The sequence below is a fragment of the Episyrphus balteatus genome, chromosome 3 (assembly GCF_945859705.1).
Source record: "Episyrphus balteatus chromosome 3, idEpiBalt1.1, whole genome shotgun sequence".
Classification (NCBI taxonomy): Eukaryota; Metazoa; Arthropoda; class Insecta; order Diptera; family Syrphidae; genus Episyrphus; species Episyrphus balteatus.
The window spans coordinates 13,461,025-13,485,411 of NC_079136.1; the positions used below are offsets into that span (position 1 = coordinate 13,461,025).

At 29.4% G+C, this 24,387-nt stretch overlaps 2 protein-coding genes across 2 annotated transcripts; one reads left to right on the forward strand and one right to left on the reverse strand.

Annotated features, from left to right (window-relative positions):
• Positions 1 to 2,339: 2,339 nt before the first annotated feature.
• On the reverse strand, positions 2,340 to 9,651 carry LOC129915873 (lysoplasmalogenase-like protein TMEM86A). The gene is given in 5 exon segments (XM_055995570.1): positions 2,340 to 2,912; positions 2,971 to 3,216; positions 3,219 to 3,441; positions 3,503 to 3,669; positions 9,358 to 9,651. Coding segments are annotated over 5 exon segments (822 nt in total). The 5' UTR covers positions 9,409 to 9,651; the 3' UTR covers positions 2,340 to 2,777.
• Positions 9,652 to 21,961: 12,310 nt separating this feature from the next.
• On the forward strand, positions 21,962 to 22,648 carry LOC129915253 (general odorant-binding protein 99a). The gene is made up of 2 exons (XM_055994737.1): positions 21,962 to 22,094; positions 22,184 to 22,648. Exons 1-2 carry the CDS (start codon positions 22,056 to 22,058, stop codon positions 22,583 to 22,585), a joined length of 441 nt encoding a protein of 146 aa, XP_055850712.1. The 5' UTR covers positions 21,962 to 22,055; the 3' UTR covers positions 22,586 to 22,648.
• The last annotated feature ends 1,739 nt before the right edge of the window (positions 22,649 to 24,387 follow it).

Below are 24,387 nucleotides of genomic sequence, written 5' to 3' on the forward strand. Positions count from 1 at the left end.
ATTTTTGTAACGCTTTAGATAAAACATTGCATTTTCATGTGAGGTTTCAATTAACTCCCTTTTTTCCACTCATCTTTAATATTCGAGTATGGTCTACTGGTAAGGTGCTGGCTAGGTATGCAGAGGTACGTGGGATCGATTCCTGGCCGGGTCATGTGATGAAAATAAAAAAATGTGTTCTTTTTCAATTAAAATAATATTCTCATCATTTCAGAACAACAGAAAAAGCAGTGGAATTTCCAAAAAAGGAAAAGAAACAAAATAGGAAAAAAATTAAAATAAATAAAATAATATGTAGAAAATACAAAACAGAAAAAATCAAAAGAAAATAAATAAAATTCAATTAATTCTTTTTTTTATGCATTTTCTACAACATTTTCTACAACACCTACAACAACTTCTATAAGGCCTTATTATAACATCCTACGCAAGTAATCCGGTTTGTGCATTAGATAAACCCTCTGCAGAAAGACCTCCGTAACGCCATTTTAAGCTGTTTGTCACAAGCTATTAGCTTGTGGATTACCTGTGAAGGAAAGTCCGATGCAATTTCGGTAAACTGCGCCAAAATGATTTGCATAAGACCTGTCCTTCTTGTTATGAAAGCCAAAAAATAGCTTGCATTGAACCTTATGAAAGTTAAATTGTTACTTGGGCGGGCCCCTTGCCTAAAACACCCGCAAATTTAATTTCAGATAATTGATATACATCTCTCTTATTTTTCTCTTGTATTCCTATGTAACTCACTCCAGCCACCCACCCTTCAGGAAAAATATGTACAGAAATAAAAATAAAGGTTCGTGTTTTGAATTTATTATTATTATTATTTTATGAATTAATTCGTCTTATTGGGCACTTAAATTGTTTTGATATGTTGCAAAAATTGCTTTGGGGGAAAATCACATGTTAAAAATAATTTTCAATGAATTTTTGAGTGATTCTTCAAAACAACTTTTGCAAACAGTTCTTGTGTAAACGTGAATTGTTTGGAGGGGAATTCAAGCAAAAAAGCATTGGAAATTATTTATGAACTATGATTTTTCCCAAAACAACTTTTGCAACAGGTCTTGTGTAAACGTGAATTATTTTGACCGAAATTCACGCACGATCGATAAAATTAATGTTTCGGTTGCCCCTTCATCTACCACGTAGCTATGGCTCCGGAAGAATCACGACAATCACGAGATACCCCCATCAAATCAAGAGCGTTTTTTTTTTAATTGTTATAAGAAAATTATAAAATCACGGTTAAAAATCATATAGGTCAAAATCACCGTGAATTAAAAATCACAGTCACAGGTATACCTGTTATTGAAAATCAAGACTTATCTCATCTCTATACTGAAATGTAGTTCCGGCAAAGAAAACGGTTTACGAAAAATTATTTTTTTTTATAGATATGAACTTTAATATTTTCTCTATAATATATTACATAACAGAAAACGAATGAAATTCATAGTTCATCAACTAGCTATATCTTCTGAGGAATATAGCTGCATCCACGAATTTAACCTTTCATCAACCATAGTCCTACGCAAATAATTGAGAACTATTTTAAGTTTACTAAATGACCGCTCACAAGAAGCTGACGTCACAGCCCAACTTACAATTTTGCTTCTATAAAGCTTTATAGAAGCAAAAGAAGCATGTATAAGGCTTTAAAGAAGCAAAATTGTTAGTCGGGAGGAGAGGTTAACATGTAGCAAACTAACTTGAAGGCCAAACGGAATTACATTTCTTAGTTTAAATACCTCATTGTTAATGTCGTCGAAATTTGTCGTCGAAAAGAAGAATTTGCAATTCAGATAAGTAGCATGCCACACATCTTCTTTAAAATAAAATATAGAATCCAATTCCACAATAGATTCGACTAATTCTATTGGGGCATTGGCTCTAGAAGCCGGTATTTTAAACATTTTTAAAATTAAATTAAATTATTAAAATTAAGTTAAATTGTCTGTTAAATTATTTTTTACGCGTGGTTAAAGAAGCATTTTGAACTCTTTCCTAAAAAATTTTTTCAAATTAAAAACAAACTCGGTTTCAGGATTTTCATCAACTCCCTTTTTAAACCGACGAGTTCTATGATGTTTCAAAAAATCATTTTCAGGATTAGTACCTAGGTAGCATTATAGAAGCTATGGTTTCTTCTGTAAGGCCTTACAGAAGCTAAAATGTTATTTTGGCTTGGGTATTGATGTAACAAACTGTAGAAGGATTTTGGTTAAACATTTAAACTAGCTAGATATTTGAGGAAAAAAATAACTTTATAAATTAATTCAGTTTTAAATTACTTTTATTATATTTTTAAATAATTAATTAAATTTATCTATCACATCTATCTATATTCATTTTATATTTTTATTTTTACAACTTTTTTAATCTAAAATCTAAATTTAAAACAATTCAATTCAAAATTATTTAAAAAAAAATTTGAATTTGTAAATGTACAATAATGTTTGTGTTTTTTAGAATCTACTAATAAAATTAAAATATACTAATATGACTATGTACCGCTATTTATTTATAATATAATTATGTTTGGTGGTATTTATTTTTTATTTGTTTATTAACTTTTTTGTTTTTGTGTATGTAATGGAAGAACATTGAGAACACGTTTACTTATGTATTTTCTACTTTTTTTTGAGAAATAAATGCTATAGGTATGGTTTTTTGGCCAAATGCGGAATATTATAATAATTCTCCTCCGATTTTTTTTGGTTGGCTATATTTTATAAGTGTAGGTATCTATATAGAAAGATCCTTAAAAAGAATCTTTATTTTAAGTCTTGATCTCTAAATTTTCGAGACAGTTTCTTTGATCCTTTTCCTTTTTTCTGTTTAATAACATCGCAAAGTGTACTTAGAGAAATGCAGAATTGGGCAGCATAATAAGTGAACATAACCAGCATCTATTGAAAAAGGAGGATTAGTATTTAGTGATTGAAAAAACGATAATTTTGAACAAACCCTCGCATGTGGAATAGGCTGGACAAACATGGTCACCGAAATCAAAGTATCTGAAATGACAAACAAGACACTTCCAACAGCGGCGACATAAGATAGCATATTTTGTTTTTCTGTTGCTCGTACAATTGCACGCCAGCACATTGTCGTCAGTAGAAGAGCATAGACTGGAAGTCCAATTTGAATGATAAAACTGAGGGAACTATAGATGAAGATAGTCACTGTGAAAAAGTTAAAATAAACATTAGGGTGGTCTTCTCAAATTTTACGAAAAAAAACTCACTTCCAGCAGCAATACAATACAATGGTATTCCAATACTGATTTTCAAAGGTGTCATTTCAAAGGCTGATATGTAAAATACTTGAGCAATGCCAAAAACTGCCATTCCATGAGGAAATAAATCACAATTAAGAAGTGCATCTCCAATGCAAGAGAAAAACAATCCACTCAATACCATTTGAGAGTAGTTGTATCTATTGGAAATCGATTAATTTTATTTTAATGATGAAATATTCAACTTAAACTAAACCTTACTCTATTGTACATTTGAATCCTTTGGAAATAACATAGACTCCGAGTGATATTATTGGAGCACATTTTAATAAAGTTGTTACTGTGGGATCACCTTTATCATCAACAAAGCTAAAGTATAAGACCAGGAAAATTATGAACGATGAAAACTTGTTGAGTTCATCAATTATCTGAAATTGAAAAACAAATAGTAATTTAGTAACTATAATATTATGGAAAATAATAAAAGCATTATCCAGGTTAATGATTTCTAGTTAATGATGGTTCAACTAAATTTTGTAGTTCAAAGTCGACGAGTTTTTTTTTTTTTGAAAAATTGTTCAATTACGAGTATTTGGGGAACAAAAAAGAATTTTGTGCTTAAGTCACTCGCATGTTTCTGCATTAAAGAATTGGTTCAAACATCATACCAACATTTTCGAGAAAAGATTTGTTATTACCCGATGGTATGGACTTGCCAAGAAGACTTTTGATTTATAAAACAAGTGAAGAAATCTTCTTAGTTACCTGCAACTGTACAAAGAATAGTGCAAAAATTTATGCAGATGCACAAACAGAGTTGATCCTTTTTTTGTTTAATTTTTTTTTTAATTTCAAAAAGGATGCCCATTTAATTAATTAGAAATCATTTTAGTTTTTGAAGGAAGAAAATTAATGCAATAAAATGCAGTTCATTTTGATTTTTACAGAGTTTAAACGGACTGCATTTGTTTTTATTTTGTCTATTTTTAAAATGGGTTAAACTACCCAACATTTAAACTAAATTGCTTTTTTCTAGTTTTTATTTAGATTTAGAATTAGTTATTGAAAGGGACATCTAAAGTTCTATATATTCTACCATTTAAAAAAATTTTTACTCTTTGTTTAATTTATTTAGAGCCGTTTGCTGAATCGAAACTAAAGCATTTAAGTTCAACATAAATCCTTATGTGACAGTTTACGCAGAGGAAAAAGTAGAGAATAAGAGTTTATGTTCAAAATAAATTATTTAAGTTCAGATTCAGCAAAAGGCCCTTAAATTTTTCTAATGAACTTTACAAGTCAATAAATCAATCCCTAAAATTCAAAATCCTTTTAGATGTATGATTTAAATTAGGAGAAGTATATACAGGGGAGTATACAGGTTTGCTTCTTGGGGGGGGTCATGCCAATTTTTTTTTTTTCAAAAGTTTTGATAGCAGACATAAACCTGAAAATGGGCTTTTTGAATTATTAAACATTAAAATTTGTGCGTCTTGCATTTCGAATAGAAAAGTTCCGAATGTAGTTCTAAAAATAACCAAATAAAAACGGTATGAGATTCGTTTAAGTTTAGCGTTAAGCCTTAAAGCCTAGAACGCTGCTGATGTGAAACGAAATTTTTCGTCGGTCTCCACGAGGACAACGAAATGCTTGAGAAATCTGGACCGAAAAATACTCAAAAATTGCAAAACATAAATGAAAAAAAAGCAAACACGCATCGCAGAAAGACATGCAATGACAAAATGAACAACAAAAACAAACAAAAAAACTCAAAATGTCATTTTTCCACACACAATGAATGTCCCCGGCAATTGTTGTTTGTGTGCGAAAAAGAAGTTTAGACTTTCAATTTCGTTGTGAGGAACAGCATACTACAGAACGAAAAGTTGAACGAAATTTTTGGTTTACCATTTCGTTGTTTCATTTTTGTATGGGATTTTTCGTTTCTTATCAGCAGCGTACTAGGCTTTAATTTTGACCAATTGAGGCTATCCTCTCCTAAAAATAAAATGTACTGTGCGAGTACTTCGATTGAATAATTTTCCTTAAAACAACTGTTCATTGTTCATTAAGCCCTGCTTTCTCAATCGTCAGATAGACTATCAGAAGAATAAATGTCACTATAAAAAAAAACTTTTATTTCTAGGAATAAGCTCTAACTTAGGTTTATCTAACTATTCAAAAAATTAGCCCTAAGTGATATTTAATAATAATATTTAAATTGCCTTAGATAAGGTTGCTTACATTGCTTCTATAATTGATTGGCTATTGATGATTAACAAATCGATAGTTGTTTCAAAAAATGCAACAGATCTAGCAAATTTAGTATGTACAAAATACTGTTATATTCTGTAAGCAAACAAAATTCACCAAATTTTATCAGACGAATGTATTGAACTGGAACATTGCAAAAAACTAAAAAGATTTGAGAAATGATATCCTTCTTTAACATTTTGCCGATGACGAATTTTATCAACAGAATTGACCTCCACACAGCAAGGCCACTGAAAGCTTCCCTATTTAAAACATATTTTATTCACTTCATCATATACAAAAATAGAAGATATGGCTGCTTCTTTTATTTGCTGGTAAGCAGTGTCTTGCCCTTAAGATATTATTTTTGTGTACCTACTAGATTCAATTTCTTTTAAAAAGCTTTGAATATAATACTTATCCGGATTTTGTTTACATACAAAACTCTACAGCGCTCAATTAATATTATCGAACGGATCAAAATAATCCTAATCCATCATAGCGTTCGCTAAAAATATGACCACATCCCCAAAATATGGTAAAATAGTTTGTTTGAATACCAAAAATTTTTTTTACTTTTAATTTTCGTTCATGTTCTAAAACTTCAACATTTTGAAAATAATCTTACTCAAGAGATTTCAGTATCACATAGAAAATTCTTTTTTAAGTTCTGAGTTCTTGGGGGGGTCATGACCCCGTGACCCCCCCCTTGTATACGCCGTTGAGTATATTCATACTAAGTATCAACAAATAAGAAACCCCAAGATTTTTTTCGTTGCCCGCTTCACATGAAGTTCTTGATTTTGTTTGTTCTATCTGGTTCATTATATTCAAATTCACTATATGCTTACAGTTCAAATCTTTTACCTTCTGCTTTACTAAATTTACTCAAAAAAAAAAAATGTTTCTCTATTAACTATTGCAATAGTTATTTGATAAAGTGTAAAATATAGGTATGTTATGCACAAAAATTCATTCAGAGTCGTAGAGCGTTTTCGGAAACTATATTTTGAATATTATTGTCCTATAATTTTTCTCACAAATTTTCAATAGGTGAAATAGCCAAAAAATGGTTACATATGTAATTCCAGAATTTGAGGTATACTAAAAACAAAACAAAAAAATGCTGTTTTACTATAGGCCATTTTTTTCTGCAATGCAGTATTTACTCATTTTTCAATCTTTTTCGCAAAACAAAAACAGAACAGTAAGATTTTATATATTTCTATTTTGTTTTGTTTCAATAAGAATTTTACCAAATAGTAGGAAAAAATTTATATTGATTTTAAGATACCGATTTAATACCAAAATTTAAAAAAATCAACTAGTAACGATGGCGCCAGTAAAAAAAAAAATGGCCAACCCGTTGATTCTCTGACGTAACCAAAAATATTACATACTGTTATCAGAGCAAGTGTCATCGAATCTGCTGACTAGTTACGCTGACCATCTAGTCCTATATTTAAAACAGACTTTTTTGTATTTTTAGTACTTTTAATATTTCCAAAAATAAAATTTGAAATTATTATTTTTTTTATTCTAAAATTGATAGTTTAAAAAATTAAGCATTTTTGTAAGTATTCCTTTGATAACTAAATAAATCTAATGGTTAAAATGCTCCAAAAAGCTATGCCTCCAGATCTCGTACATATTATGCATACAAATTTAATTTTATTTATTGTAGTTACATTGAATAAAGTTATTATACTTTTTAATTAATATCTTTAAAATTCTCAACTCATTGTAAAAGATAATTAATTACCAAATCGAGCATTTAACTATTACCTGCATTAAAAATAATTGTATAAATATCGCAAGCAAATAAACGCATCACTGAGTAGCGAACTTACATGATATTAAATATCAATTTGATTATAATTATTAGCGTAACGTAAACTTGCGTGAGCTAAAATGACTTCGAAATGGGATATAATCAGTATCCAATTTTATGAAATGTGTGTGTAAAAAAACTTATTAAAAATGGTGAACATTATAATTTTGTATCATGCTTAGAATTTACTGGTCACTGTGGCGTATGTGGAATATTTTCTTCCAAAAAAAATAATATCACTCTATTTTTAAAATATCGATTTTTTTTTTACATTTTTTGGCAGAACGATTTTGACAATAAAATCTTCCCATCGCTTTTGTCTTTAGACCGTACTTTTTGTTATTGCTTGCATTAGCTCTCCAAAGTAAATTAAAACGCTCCTTGGTTGACGAGGCTTTTAAGTTTGTATACCTATCAAAATGCAGGTAAAATTGACTAAATTTGATAATGTGTTACTAAATTTTTTAACTCTTAAAAGAAAAATTAGGTTTGCAAGTGAGTGAAAATTTATTTTTGTTTAGTTTTTGCTTAAAGTAGTTTGTTTAAAGTTTTAACGACCTAGGATTTTGTTTGAAGTAAAAAACATACAAGCAGACATAAAAGAATGCAGATCAAACTTTTTTTCTATTCCCTATCATCATGTTAAATGGGAAGCCGACGAAGTTACGAATACCAGAGTTACGGGCGACAGAGTTACGAGCGTCAAAGTTATGCGAAACCGAAGTTACGAAAAACTAGAGTTACGAATTCTAAAGGTATGTTAAGCTATGACATGTGATTTTTGGGTTGGCAACAATTGCGAGGAACAACATGGAATTATGGAAATACAAACAAGAGATTAACATTTTCCTCATTGGTCAGAACTAAATGAGTAAAGCGAAAATGGGTGTTATTTAATCTTGTAAAATTTTGATTGGATAGGTATAGATATATGTACATATATGGTTTTGTTTTTGTGAGAAAATCGCAAAAACGTTGAAATAAAAAAAAAAAACATAAGTATACTTATGTAAGTTTGGGGGGCATAATTGAATTTAACTTCGTATTTGTCCAACTAATATTGCAAATACGTATTTTTTTTTCTATTAATTATATAATTATTCATAGCGTATTTTGTAATACCAACTTTGTTATTATTTATATTAAAATAATAACCAAAGCACCCCTTTTTTACAGACGTTATTTTGGTGTGGTGAACTGTTGTTGCAATTGTTGCCAACCCAAAAATCACATGTCATAGCTTAACATAACTTTAGAATTCGTAACTCTAGTTTTTCGTAACTTCGGTTTCGCGTAACTTTGACGACCGTAACTCTGTCGCGCGTAACTATGTTATTCGTAACTCCGTTACCATTTCATGTTAAATATGTCTGATTGTTTTTTGAGTTAGATTTGACAAGAACTTAGTTAGAAAAACTGTCACTGACGTTGTAAATCATCGAAATGATGTTTTTTATGATTGCAAAACCTGACCCTAATTTCAAAATTATGCATCGCAAAAAAATAACGCGTGACTTCTGCTACATTTTTAATTTAAAATATGAAAGTGTTTACATACATATACGAATATACCTGTGTACTAAAATTTTATTCCCGGTGTTTCTATTATTATTTGAAAAAACAAGTTCCTTTTGTTATTTATTCTTATTATTGAATTTTAAAATATTCCTCCAAAATTAAAAATAAAAAAGTATTGAAAATTTCGATACAAAAAAATAAAACCCATGCAAACATGCAAAAAAAGTGTTTATACTTTTCCTCAAAATTTAATTTTCCCGCCGAAATTAAATCAATCGTAAACGTTCCCCACACAAACAGCACAAAGACATTTTTAATTTCTCTAAAAATAGTCTACACCTGTTGACGCGTTGCAGTAAATAGAATTTCTTTCTTCAATAAAAACACAAATTTAATCTATCGAATTTTCATTGATTTGGTTTGGTATTAATTCGAGCAACGCAATTTACCCCAAATTCCATGATAAACAATTTTTTTTTTGTTGTTTCAATTGAAAACAAACAAAGAAACTCACCTTTTTACGGAATTTCTTACTCAACAATTTATTTTGATTTTGATTTTTCATTCTTTAAACAATTAAAAAAAAATAAAATTAAAAAAATAGAAACAAAAAAAAAAATCCAATAAGCTATACGTAGAATGAAAGTGTCACACTTTGAATGCTGATTATGTGTTATTTACCCGCTTTAACATGCCATAAAAATAAATAAATTATAAACAAAAACTGTTGTTTTCCCAAGATATTTTGGAGAGATGCGAGCTTTTTTGGGACACCGCACATTTACATTCCACTGTCACTGTTCAGTGTTCACCCACTCACCCAATCTCTGGTGTATCTTCATTACACCCCTTACACATCAGGAATATATGCAAGAGAAACAATGACAACTTAAACAAAAAAAAAGTGGGGGACAAGAACCCCATTATCCATACGTAAAGGCAGAGACGCACTAGGCACAGCTTTGCTTTCACACACAAGGTTATTTGTTTTTCACTTATTTTTTTTTTTCAGAGCGAAAATTCCCAAAGAGCGAAAAAGAGAGAGAACTTACATTAGAACAGAGGGACAAGGTCAAGGACGTTTTTGTTTTGGGCCATAAACTCAAGCAAACGATAAGAGCTCAGCTGTCAATTTATTACGATCGACAAAGAGTGGGAGGGGTAAGTGGTGGAGAAATGGGTGTAACGAAAATATTGACAATCTGTCTCGAATTTTTCGATGCGTATTTTGGTTTTTTCTCTTATGTGAGAATATTGACATGTTATGGAATAGGTATTTTTGGCCCTTCGCCCGTTGTATTAACTTACAATTTGAAAAAGTTCTGGCATTGCATTTTCGTTTTGCAACATAATGAATATCGAAACATGAAATTCTTATTTCGTTCAGCGAAAATCAAATCGTTTTCTTCGTTTTGTTTTATCCGTTTCCGACAACCGACGAAGAGACTAAAATTTCAATCAATTTTAAATGAAATAAATAAACTCTCCCCGACAATCAGTGGGTTAATAGTATTATTCTTGCACCGATGCATTCACACACATCGACTGATATAAATTTTTGTATATATTATGAACAAAATGATAAAAGCAAACAAAATGTTCAAGAGTAAGTAGCAAGTTGTAGCAAGCGACTAAACTAGACTGCTAGCTTTTTGTAACTAACTGACTTTGCCTTTGTTGATGATGATGATGATTCCAGTTGCCAGTTCTCTACACTTCTCCAGAATATTAAAACACAAAACACACCAAGTCTCTATACCCCATATCCATACAACATGCGACAAGCTAACAAAACAAAGCGAATAGAATCAGCGCGAGAATAAGCAAAAATAAGAAAAAAAAAAATAAATCTTGTAAAGAGAGAAAATGACACGAAAAAAAGCTTCTCTTATAATGGAAACTTTCGCCCAACCATATTGACAATTTTGCACTTTGCTTTGACATTCTTGGTATTATGGATATTGTGGGCTTGTAGCCTTCTGGTTGTGATGGCTTTTGGTAGCTTCTTTTTACTTTTTTGTTGTTGTTTGATAAATAAAATAGGAAGTAATAAGTGACGGTAGTCTCATCAATTTTGCACCTCCATAGGGGGTTTAGTAATCCAAAAATAGATTAAAGAGAATGAGATATATAGAGTGAACATGCATTGTTTAGCTGAACTTTATTCATCGTAAGCTGTGAAAACTAATTTTAGCTGATAAAGTAATTAAGAGGGATTAGTGCTAATGGGGTTTATTTCACTTGTGATGCATATACTACACGTATACTTTATGTATCAAGGGAAAGCTTAGGATTCGAACAAAAAAAAAATCGATTTCGAGATAAGAATCAGACATGGCATTACGATCATAGAGAATGCGAAAAAAAATGGTTTGTAGAATTCTGCCGGTGTCTGTATGAATGTAGCTGGAGCTACAAGTCTATTCTACTGAAAATCATTTACCTTAAACTTACAAATTTATAAGCATTTAATATTATTTTGCAAATGTATTTGATTAAGTTATAGCCCAGTCATTTTAGTCATTTTTAAGCCCAATCTGCGGAAAAATTCCTACTGGGCTAAAATTGAACCATGTTTATAAAGTGTGTTCTTAATAATGAAGGCACTTATTGTACAAAAATGGGAAACATGTTCATATTCACATTTCCAAAAAACGTGGTTCCCCCTTTTGCATAATATTTTTTATCCCAATGTGTACATTTTTATTTTATTTTAGTTAATTCGTATTTACGTAATAAGATAAGTTAATAAAACTAAACAAATTTAAGCTACTTCGATAAAAACCTAAAAAATCGAGCAAAATAAACCAAAAATATGAATTTTTTTGTATGTGAGTGCAATCTAGTCACCTTCTCTGCGCTCTACTCGCGAAACGGTTCATCTTACAGACAAATGTGCTAGGCATATGTTGTAGATAATTTCAAGGCCATCAATTTTTATATAACCTCTGATGAAATCCGATCAATAGATCGCGAGATATTTGCGAAAAACTTTTCGTGACCTTTTGACCCCTATAACTCTTAACGCGGACACGATATCAATGTCGATTTTTCACATCTTCATAACAAAGCCGTCATTAAGTAGAAATTTTTCCGCAGATAAAACCTAAAATTACTGGACTATTAGCGCAGAAATAGAAATTTGTCTGGAGATTGTTTTGAATAAATTTTAGGAGAAACTGTGGTGAATGCGTAACATTTTTGAAGTGAAAACTTCTTTTTAATATCGTAGTGATTTGAAACAAGGTGAAACAAAAACTCAACACGACTTCAACTTGTTATAACCTTTTTGTTTTAATAGATAGATGAATGAAATTTGTACTGTAGATAGGTAATTAAATAAATTGTACAAAATTTCAATTAATTTCATATTCAAAATTCGGTGATAACGGTAAAAAGATGTTCTTTTCCAACACACGTTATATCTTTTGATCTAGTGCACATACAAATTTGATTTAATACGCATGCTGATAACATAACCTTTTATTTGATATATCACACATAACGGTACGTGCTCTACAAGTTACACAATCTTAAATTGAATTTAAAAATACCTCAAAACACCTGTGGAAATCTGTTGGCGATGACCCAGCTACCAGTGTAGGAAGGTACCGTAATCTCCAGTCTGGAAATTCGACATGGTTGACGTTAAAAAATTTTAACTTCTCTTGTAGACATCTTTGAAATAAGATTTATACATCATTATACAAATTGAAACAATAAGCTTTCACATGGTATAAAATTTTTTATAGGTTGTCAAACAAAAAAAATTGAATTAATAGCATGAGAACATAAAAATAAATGTTTTTTTTTGCTTTTTTGATGAAATTTCATCGAGTTTAAAAAATTCTAGCTCTTTTTTTAGATGTCTCATAGACTTGATCGATAATGTATTTTGAGCTAAGACAATAAGCTTTCAGTAGGTGTAGGTTGTTATAGGTTGTTAGGGAAGAAAATGGATTTAATAGCGTGAGAAGATAAAAATACGTGTTTTTTCGCTTTTCTTGATGGAAATTGATCGAGTTCAAAAATTCTAGCTCTTTTTGTAGATGTCTCATAGACTTGATCGATATATATATTTTGAGCTTAGACAAAAAGCTTTCAGATGATATAAAATTTATATAGGTTGTCACATAAAAACCATGGATTTGAAGGTGATAGAATAAAAGAAAAAAGATTTTTTAAGGTTTCACTTCTACCACGTGTGAATTGCACACATGATTTTTTTTTGTTAGAACAATTTTTAAAACATTTGTTCATTTTATCAAGGAAGTCGAAAAGAAAATACTATTCTTTGTGATCTGCTTCTAAATAATACATTCACTAGCAAAAGTATAATCACAATCTTGTTAATGTTAAAATTGTAAATGATCTCCATACAGTTGAGGTGCATTAAAGTTTATGATTTCGTTTAAGAGCTAGTCTCATTAGCTTCAAATAAAGATGAGAGGTAATACCAACTCGCATCGAATTGCAAACAAATAAACATTAACGGAAATTATTCGCTTATATTGCCTTTATACTTTCACTTTTGTCAATATAAACTAAAAAAGACTTTCTTATCATTTATTGTTTTTGCAAGTTTAAGGTATAAAAGAACGAATTGGCGTATTCCTTTTCAAACGCTTTTAAGTTGTTTTAAAATCTAACAAAGGAATTAATGAGTTGATTTAATGTCAATCAGTCTGCAAAAAAGAGAAATTATTTGAAATTATTTACTTGAAAATGCGTTGTGAGGTTTTTTGCAAAACCTTTTACTTAAATAACAATATATCGTCAACTTCTTGACAAACATTTTATTTTATTAAGTTTAAGAGACCATTAGCCTAAGATAATATCAGCATTCTCTCACATTTCATGGTGAGAAAGGGATGCCTTACATCCCATTTCTGTCTTTTCGTGAAGTACTCCGTTCTAAATACTAACAAAACATTTAAGCATAAGGAGTTTAAAAAATTAAATTCAAAAACGTTAAAGTAAAAAATCATCAGTTAAAGGTTTGAGGAAAAAACGCTTAGCTGTTTCATAAGAGTGGCATTAATTGTGCTTGATTTGTGTGATTTGATAGTCTTTTTGAATTGTTAAAATTCAGCGAAACAATTTTTTTTTTGTTCTACGGGGATTGTACCTACGAAGATTAGACCTTTTTAAAAAAATTAAAATAATCTAATTATTATATTTTTCACGTTCAATGAATGAACACTTAAGGCAACTAGTATCAGTTTGAAATCAGCTATAAACATTTAAGCATCAATTTTTGGAGATTAAATTTTCCTGGTCACTGTGGCGTATGCGTGATTTTTTTTTCTATATAAAAAAATTTAACCAAAAATTTGTTTCTTTTAATAAATAGTAGATATTAAACGTATTTCGAATCTCCTTAGATAAATATTATAAACCGCACGTATCTCATTCAATGAACTAATTTCGAACAAGTGAACTCTATTTTTTTAGAAAAGATACCATACGTACAAAAAGTTCTTTTTTCTTCCGTCGATAAAAAATAAATTATGTGAAATTATATTAAAAATGGTATCAAAATAAATAAATGTTGACATTCTACTATTCTATAAAGAGCCAATAAATGTTTGTCCAATTTAAATAAATTTAAACTCATGTTTTAAACATGAAGCGCCAAAATGCTTTAGTTCACACAATAGAACAAAAAAAAAAATAAAACACCGTTCACCGAACCGATTCAATAAAATATCTTCTTCTCAGACAAATTTTTGATCGAAATCAATCAGAGCATTTACTCTAGAGAGAGAGTAAACAAGTACGTGCTTGAGTAACTTTCAGATTCAAAGCATCCCTATTGTATTATTTAATTCTATGAATACAAAACAAATCACGATAAATAAAAAAATCATCTCAGAGCACGAACATACTCAGAACAGAAGTTACATACAAAAAAAAAACTATATCGAAAAATGTATCTACCCTTTTCCATAGACTCTAAAGTTCAATTTCAAGACCGTCATTTGAATTTATATGAATGAAAATCGCTAACCATAGTTTCATGCGACTAATTGACTAACTTTTAAAATCATTTATCTTTTCAAAGAGAAAATTTATTTTATTTTTTTTGTATTTTGTAAAGAGAAAAAAACAAAGAGAGACCTTGGAGTGGACTAAAAAAGCTTAGACACCAAGGTGTTTTGTAGAGTTCTTTTGAGGCACTAAAATAAGCCTATTGATGTATTTTTTTTTTTTCAACTAGGAATAAAAGAAAAAAAAGTTCTATTGATTACCTTTGTGAAGAAAAAGTTTTGCAAATATTTAATTTTCTGTTCAGTTGAAGTGCTTCAAAAAGTTCACACTATGGTTTTTTTTTTTTGCATTTAAATTTTTAATTGATTGACAGAGTGAAGTACCTACTTTAGTTCTATAGTTTAAAGCTCTTGAAATTATTAATGTGACTCTGCTACCGGTCAATGTGGCGTAGCGTGGTGTAATTGTAAATTGTAGATTAAAAGAATTATAACGACGATAAAGAATATACACATAAAATATTGGCCTTTTAGAATCAGGAAGGTAGAAATTAACTGCAGTTGATTAGCTTAAATGAAGGAATTATAATTGTAATGTTGGCTTGCGTTCTGCGAGTATAACGAGATTTTAATTGTTTATTTACTTGGGACATTTGTTGCGCGTAGGTATATTTAACTGGTTTGAGTTTGATTATGACTTTTTGAACTTAATTTTTGGAAGCAAATAAAGTTAGGTAATTAAGACAGACCTTTGGCACTTTTTTACTACTGAACAAATGAGTGATGACAATGCAGCAATCATATAATTTATTTTTAAGAGGGTTTTGGCTTAAGGTACAAACACCAATTTCTAAAGATACATTTATTTTGCAAGGTTTTGTTAAGTTACAAAAAAAAAAAGAAAACATTAAATGGTTTCTTGGAAGAGATTTTTTCTTTGTGATAAAAGTAGGTATAAGGAAAAATTATTGATTGAAGGCAACAACAAATGTGAAGGGTTTTCTTATGAAATGATTTTTAGGTCTATCTGAAGAGTTGTTTTTGCAGATATGTATGCCTTTTTTGACTTGTAGGTATAGTAGGAAAAGTCTATTCACCGCAAGAATAAAGAGATAAAATGAAAACTAAATTAAGTTTAAGGCTTACATAACATTTTTTCTTGGAGCCAAGTTTTTTTTTTCATCAATTACCTATTTTGTGCAAGAATGTTTAGGATGAAAATTGTCTTTAAAAATAACAAGACATCCAAAAAAAATTATGAATTGGTTTAAGGGCAGTGAAGATTAAAATTAGTTTTTTTGAAGTGTCTTTTTTTCAAAATTTTTATTTCTGGAAGAAAACACGAATTTTGTGTACAATGGGGAAATTGTAGCTCTAGTAAATTGTAAAAATTAATGAAAATCAAGCCAGCAGACTGAGAAAAAGTTCGAATTTCTTTAACTTACGCTACAACCTACAATAACACCACTGACTGTAAGGTGGTAAGACAAACTAATTAAACTAAAGAGTATTTTGTTTATAAGGGCATAATATGTGAATATTTAGCTCTATAACTAGGTATAAAGAGAGAGGTGCTGGCTTTTTGGACGGGTCGATTTATTTAAAAATTGGTATCCTTAAAGCGCTTTATTGAGCTGCTCTGCTTTTGTTCGTTAAGCCTATAGTACATACTTGTGAAGCAAGTCGTGAAGCCATACAAATTTGTATTGAACGTCTTTGTGAACCTTCGTGTAGACAAAAGTGGAGAGTTTTGCTTCACGACTAGTGAAGTAGTTTAAGTGCAAAATTTACGGGAATCTCTTTCACACAGGTGAAGCTAATAAAATTTTTAATTTTAGCATGAATGTCAAATGTTCACAAGTGGAGATGTATTCATGTTCACTTCACCAGAAGTATGTACTGTGCTTTAGAATGTATTTAGGGAAAAAGTATTATTTAAAAAAAAGTACTATTTTTCTCAAAGACTTCTGTTGACAAAAAAATTTAAATTCCTATTTTTAAAAAAAAGTTATGTTTTAAAATAATTTTCTGAAAACAAACACTTAAAATTAGAAAGAGAATTGTTTAATATCTAGGTACGGCAACACCAAATTTAAAAAACAATGCCTTTTTTGAAATTCAGAGTCAAGATGTATTTTAAATTGAGTTTTTTTTAATCAATTGTTTTTGGAACTATACAAACACAAAATTTAGGGAAATATTATGAATAATTGTGTTTTTTAAATATTCAATTAGGTATTTATTTATTTTGTTTGTATTAAATTAATTTATTAAATAGAGGTAAAGCACACTAAATAGATTTTTCAAATTTGTTAATGATTCCCTTCAAAGTGTTCCAAAAAATTGAAATTAAGACAAAAATATTCTAAGCATTACTTGGAGAAAAATATTAGGTCTGTTTGGGTACTGCATAAAACAGAAATATTTCTATTTTTGTGAAAAATATTTTACAAAATTACACAGTTTTAGAGTACCCAAACAGGTATTGGGTAAAAAATGTTAAATAAGTAGATATAATATTTTTGTTTTGGTTAGTACAAAGTCACAAAATTGCACATTTTTGGGTTTTGATGAAATAAGAATAAACTCTTTTTTTTTTCTTTCATTTGGTATCAGAAACTTATGACATGCACATTTTTGGGTTTTGATGAAATAAGAATAAACTCTTTTTTTTTTCTTTCATTTGGTATCAGAAACTTAAGTTTAGAACAACTCTTTCCTATAAAAATTAGAGGTTCAGTGCTCAAAAATTCATTGATTTTCATATACTAGTCAAACTTCAATCGCATTATCTGGCAAAATATCATTTATGACTAAAGCCCTTTGTAACCGGCGGCAAAGATATAACGAATGAATTTTAATTTTTCGATTTTGAATGATCAAGCAACAAGTTAGAATATCATACTTCAATGTACCATTGATTTTAATAAAATAGATTTTACAAAATTCAAGAAAACATGCCTTCTTTGCTACAAAATATCCTTACCCACCTCCCTTAACAAACTACTTTATTTTTGTTGGAAATTTAATATTTCGAGAATAAATTGGAAACTAATTGTGAAAACATAATGCATTTTTATTTTTTTTTTCTAAAAACTCCATTTAACAGAAGATATCAAACGGCAAATCTAATTTGAACTTATCACGCTATTTCCCACAGAAAAGTTCACTAAAAAAAAAGTAATCAATAAATAAATCATTTGTGGATTTAAAATTTAAAGAATATTGGAGCAGTCCATTTTGCTATCAAGAGATTTAATGAGGCTTAAGCACATGTCAATGGGAATTGGAACACCTGGCTAAATTAACAAAGCATATAAGTTGGAAAGTATAAAGCATACCTATTATGTGTATAAAATTAAAACAAATTTTAAATTGCAATTTTACTGGGGATATAATTATGTTGCATTTATATTTATGTATGCTAAGTAAAGTATCATATGGCAAGTAAACTTGAGACATGAACGAACCTAATACGAAAAGTTATAATACATACAAAGTTGATCTAAGGTCCGGAAGCAAATTGGTTCGAACTTAACAGTCACAAATCAGGGTTTTAATCAGCTTTATATCAGTTAAAATGCATTTGAAATTAAAATCAAAATATTTAGAGCAAATAAAATAGTGGGAACGGGTCGTTATTCTGTATTCCTAAATTCTGTATGACCAAAATTCTGTATTTCAATAAAAAATTCTGTATGAACATAATTCTGTATTGGGAGCGGGTCATAATTCTGCTTGTCAAAATTCTGTACGACAAAATTCTGTAGGGTGAAAATGCTGTGAGACCATAATTCTGTACGTCATTATACTGTAAATACAAAATTCTGTACGTCAAAATACTGTATGGACAAAATACTGACTTGCAAAATTCTGTTTTGTAAAATTCTGTACGGCAAAATTCTGTGCGCGCGCACTTTTGTACATTATCAAAACGGTATTTTTTTACAGCATTTTTACAGAATTTTGATATACAGAATTTTGATGTACAGAATTTTGATATACAGTATTTTGACCAAACAGAATTTTGCTACACAGAATTTTGACTTTCAGAATTTTGCTCTTACAGCATTTTGCACATACAGAATTTTGACTTACAGTATTTTGGCATACAGTATTTTGAATACAGAATTTTGCAACATACAGAATTTCGACCCCAACCCTTCTGTATTCTATTATTCTGAGTTTCTATTTTTCTGTATTTCAAAATTCTGTAAATCAAAAATTCTGTTTTCAAAATTCTGGAAATCCAATATTGATTATATATATATAATCTGTATATATCTGTATATTCCAAACCTATATCTTTTTGTCTTTCCTGTTAAACAATTTGTATTCAATTAACAAATTAAGTATTACAGTGTATAAGAGCCGTTTGGTAAAACACAGGTTTAGGATTTATGTTCTACATAAAACCTCATGTGACAGTTTTCGCAGAGGAAAAATTAAGGAATAAGAGATTATGTTCTACATACATAAATATTTAAGTTTCGTTTTCAGACCTTACAAAAAAGACAAAAACAAATAAAAAATACCTAACAAAAAAAAAAAAAAAAATGGTGAAATATTTATGAAGATTCTTGGCTAAATATTACTATTATTTTGGTATTCAAGGTATGTCATTCAAATTCAATCCGATAGCTGTAAGTCATATGCAAATTAATTGGGGAGATACTTTACTTCAACATTTTCTTGAAAGAAAATACCAAAAATCTGTACTCCAAAATTCTGTAAATGATAAAAGAAAAATTCTTTAATCATTTACAGAATTTAGGAATACAGAATTTTGAAATCAAGAATTTTGTATTTACAGAATTTTAGAATACAGAATTTTAGAATACAGAATTTTAGAATACAGAATTTTAAAATACAGAATTTTGAATTTAAAGCATTTTAAAATACAGAATTTTTTAATACAGAATTTTGGAATCCGAATTTTGGCACATACAGTGTTTCGACCCCAACCCTTTGCTGGGAGCGGGTCATAATTCTGCTTGTCAAAATTCTGTACGACAAAATTCTGTGGGGTCAAAATACTGTAAGACCATTATACTGTAAATACAAAATTCTGTACGCCAAAATACTGTATGAACAAAATACTGACTTGCAAAATTCTGTTTTGTAAAATTCTGTAGGTACTGCAAAATACTGTATTTTTAATACAGTATTTTTCAAGATATTTCCTTCGATAAAAAAACACATAATACTAGCTTTAAATATAATTATTGACATTAAAGTTGTGATTTTATACACACATAATTATTAAAGTAAAAAAGTTAATCAATTCTAGGAACACAAATCAAACTTTTCTTAATCATACAAAATACATTGTAGCTCCTAATAAGGTACCTAGATTAATCAGCATAAGAAGCTTGCCTCTTTGTTAAGTCGATCTTTAAGAAATTCATAATAAAACCTCTTTTAAATAAATCTGTATTTCAAAGTTCTGTAAAAATGATATAAAAAATATCGTTTTGATAATGCAAAAAAGTGCGCGCGCACAGAATTTCGATGTACAGAATGTTGAAATACAGTATTTTGACCAACCAGAATTTTGCTATACAGAATTTTGACTTTCAGAATTTTGTTCGTACAGCATTTTGCACATACAGAATTTTGACATACAGGTTTTTAGCATACAGTATTTTGAATACAGAATTTCGCAACATACAGCATTTCGACCCCAGCCATATTTTGCATTAAATTTTTTTTTAGATTTGTGAAAATGCATTTCAAAAATTATATTTTATACAACTCTGTCGCAAATACATAGTCTACTAATTATCTATGTATATTTTGAAGACCAAAATTCTAAAATTACCTAGCAGATTTCTTGCTTCAATTTATTTAAATATAGCTAGTATTTTTCAGATTCTGCTTAAAAATTTATTTTGAAATTTATGACCTCATGTTTTATGAATTGATTGTTTTTATTAAATTACTTTTCAAACATAAACAAAAAAACAGTGCTTATCAGAAAGCTAACAAAACATAAAGAAAATACTGCAAGGGTCATTGACCCTTACTATCAAATATGAATATTTTTAAAAATTTCGTTTGTAGATAAAGCCAAAATAATATTTAGGAATATTGTTGACTAAATTCCATAAACAAAATAAAAAATAAACCAACCAACAAAAACAAACCAACTGTCCTAACAAATGAAGCGTCGCAAGCATAAACGATCAGAGTTCATGTTCATGCAAAAATGAAATGTTGTAAATTTTTCATAGGTCTTTGAGAAGTTATAAGGTTTGAAGACAAATTATTAGATGAAAGCTTATTTAGTTTTTTGAGTTAGAAGATTTGAGCCGTTTTGGATGTGATTAACCGAAGAGTTTTTCATACGTATCTACTTGCTTATCAACTATGAAATGATTTAGTTGATAGCATGCTAGTTAAGATGCCATCAACTTTACCTATTATTCGATGTGCTCCAAAAGAGTATTGAAAAACTACAAAATAGCATATCGCTTGTCAAAAATATGTTTGAAACTGTTAAGTTTCCTTAGACCTGATTTTTCAATCGGCAGTTATAAAATAAAAAACCTTTTATTTCTAGGAATAAACTGTATCTGATTTTTACCTGACTATTGAAAAAAACTTTAAATTGTAACCTTTATAAGTTCAAAACTGAAAAATAAGACTACACATAATGTATTAAAAATACAGTTTTTTTTTTGCATTTTCGACGCTTTTGCTTTGGGTAATTTCAAAAACATAAAAGACATTCGTTGACTTACAACTATAAGCAACTTTTTAAAATCAAAACTACTGAAATTGACGCACTGTCTGAGGTATAGTGTAATTTCACTTTTCTTAGAATTTTCCTACCAAGAAAAGCAAACAAATCTCCCAAAAAAGTGGCACAAATATAAACAAACAAAAAAATTCCACTGGAACAAATAAAAAAAGCTAAATCTTTTATAGTCTTCTATATCTCTTCCTATCAATTATCAATTATTACTTTCTGCATAATCATCTTTCCATGCATAGAGGTCAGCGGCTGAAAGTTCTGGGTCTTATCAATTTTAAAATTCTATTATTTCGACCTATGCCAGAGACAATAAATCTCATCAATTCCTGACTATAAAATACTGTAGATAGTTTTTCTTATCTCGAAAGAACTGGCAACTGAACAGATTTGCCTATAAATAACATCGTTCGGACAGTATTTAGCGTTAGTCAAATTTTATTTTTTGAACAATACACTCTGTCCACAATGAAAATTTTCCTTGTTGTTCTTGCCCTTGTTGGAGCTGTAAGTTTTTTTAATTAAAATGATATAACAAAGAAATTTTATAAAATTTATAATTAATAATAAATTATTATTTTTTTGCTTTCAAAAAGGTCCTAGCTGAAGAATGGGTACCAAAGAAGTTGAATGATATCAAAGAAATTCGTAGCGAATGTTTGGTCTCCAACCCATTGTCCGCAGATCAATTGACAGCCATGAGGAACTTAGTGTACCCCGACGAAGAAGCCGTTCGTGAATACCTTCTCTGTGTTTGTAAAAAATGGGAAATTTTCTGCGAACATGAAGGATGGCATGTAGACCGAATTGTTAAACAATTCAAACTGTCATTGGACGAAGCTGAAGCTACCCGCATTGCTGAAGGTTGCGCCGACAAAAATGAACAAAAGAGCAGTGCTGCTGCTTGGGTATACCGTGGACACAAGTGTTTGATGGCCAGCAAGATCGGAGATGAAATTAAGGAATTCATGAAGAAGCAATTGGCTAAGAAAGCTTAAACTAAATTTGTGTTAATGTGAAGACTGAATTTTTAATAACTGCTACAGTAAAATAATAAAATAGATAAAGTAAAAAAAATATGGTTGTTTAAGGCCCAATTTATTCACTCTCCATTATTTTTAAAGGCTCCATTAAAAATTATAAAACTGTCAAATCGCATACAAATTTTAAAATTTCCCTTTTTTAATGGCGACTTTAAATTTAATGGAGTGTGAATAAATTGGACCTAAGTGATTTGGAAACACCATTTAAAACAAATTTGAATTGAATTAACCTTTTGAGCCCCAATAAAACAGGCTCGAAACCGGACGTTCCTAACTATAGGCCGATTTTAAAGCAAATCATTCCTAAAGTTTTTTAAGCCATTGTTTAAAAAAGGATTTATGAAAGTATCTAAGGGATTTCAGATAAACAGCACGGGTTTGTGCCAAGTTGATTTCGTAGATACAGACTCTTCAAAAGCTTTTGTGTGTTAATAAAAAACAAGAAGTAATTGGATTTCACTCTCAATTGTTAAATTGGTAAGAGCAATATTTTGAATAAAAGGTAGTAAATAGTATACTGAACTCGAAAAAATTTCAGTCTTTAAAGATTTGGGTGTAGTTTTTGACGCAAAATTAGCTTTTAATGATTATAATTCATATGATTTCAAAAGCGAACAAAATTCTCGGTTTTGTGATGAGGAATTGGAAAGAATATACAGAAGCTGTTTAATGAAATTCACTAGGTTTGTTCTTCGCAAATTGAACTGAATTTTTTTAAGGTGGTCTCTTTTCTCCTTATAGCATACATTATCTAATAAATCTTCTAAAAAGAGTGAAACAAATATAAAAAATCCAAAACTTTCCATTGATACAAAAATAAAACCTAATTACACTGGTCAACAAAATTTACCTTTTTTTTTGCCACAAGAACAAAAATATACTTTTCTAGTAGTTTTTGGGGTGCTGAATCCGAATCTGAAGTTAGAAAAATTTGATTGGCCTCCGTTTTTTAAATATTTTTACATAAAATGCTAAAAAACGTAATTTTGGCTGTTTTCGAGATTCTGTTTTGATGTGGGGTAATTCATTATAAACAAATTTGTAACGGTTATTATAACAACATACATTCTTCTTTCAAAAACTGTTTAAATTTTCCCGATATCTCTTTTATTGCTCGAGATATCTTAAGTTTCATTTAATAAGCCAAAGAGAAACTAAACCTAATCTAAAGTATAAGTCACTGGTCACAGAATTTTTGTCACAAGAACCAAAATATATTTTTCTGAAGGTTTTCGAGTTGCTGAACTCAAATCCACAATCCGAAAAATTCTATTAGCCTCCGTTCTTGAAATATAACCGACCGTTATAAAAAAAATCCGTTTTTTGCATTTTATAACGGTAATATTTCAAGAACGAAGGCTAATAGAATTTTTCTGACTATGGATTCGAGTTCAGCAACCCAAAAACCTTTAGAAAAGTATATTTTGATTCTTGTGACAAAAAAAGTTTAATTTGGTTGGCCAGTGTTGTTTCTGATTCAAAGACCGCTACTTAAATTTTAAATATCTCGGGCAATAAAAGAGATATCGGAAAGATTTAAACATTTTTTGAAAGAATAAAACTAGCTCTTATAGGCACCGTTACAAATTTATTCACAATGAATTACTCCACATAAAAACATAACCTCGAAAACAGCCAAAATTACGTTTTTTGGCATTTTCTAACGGTAATATTTCAAAAACGAAGGCCAATCAAACTTTTCTGTCGGAATCAGATTCGGATTCAGCACCCCAAAAATTACTAGAAAAGTATATTTT

What these genes read in the sequence shown, in the direction of transcription:
- LOC129915253 (XM_055994737.1), top strand. Translation starts at nt 22,056, where the DNA reads ATGAAAATTTTCCTTGTTGTTCTTGCCCTTGTTGGAGCT. An exon ending in TTCTTGCCCTTGTTGGAGCT is followed by an intron (nt 22,095 to 22,183) that starts GTAAGTTTTTTT and finishes GCTTTCAAAAAG; the next exon opens with GTCCTAGCTGAAGAATGGGT.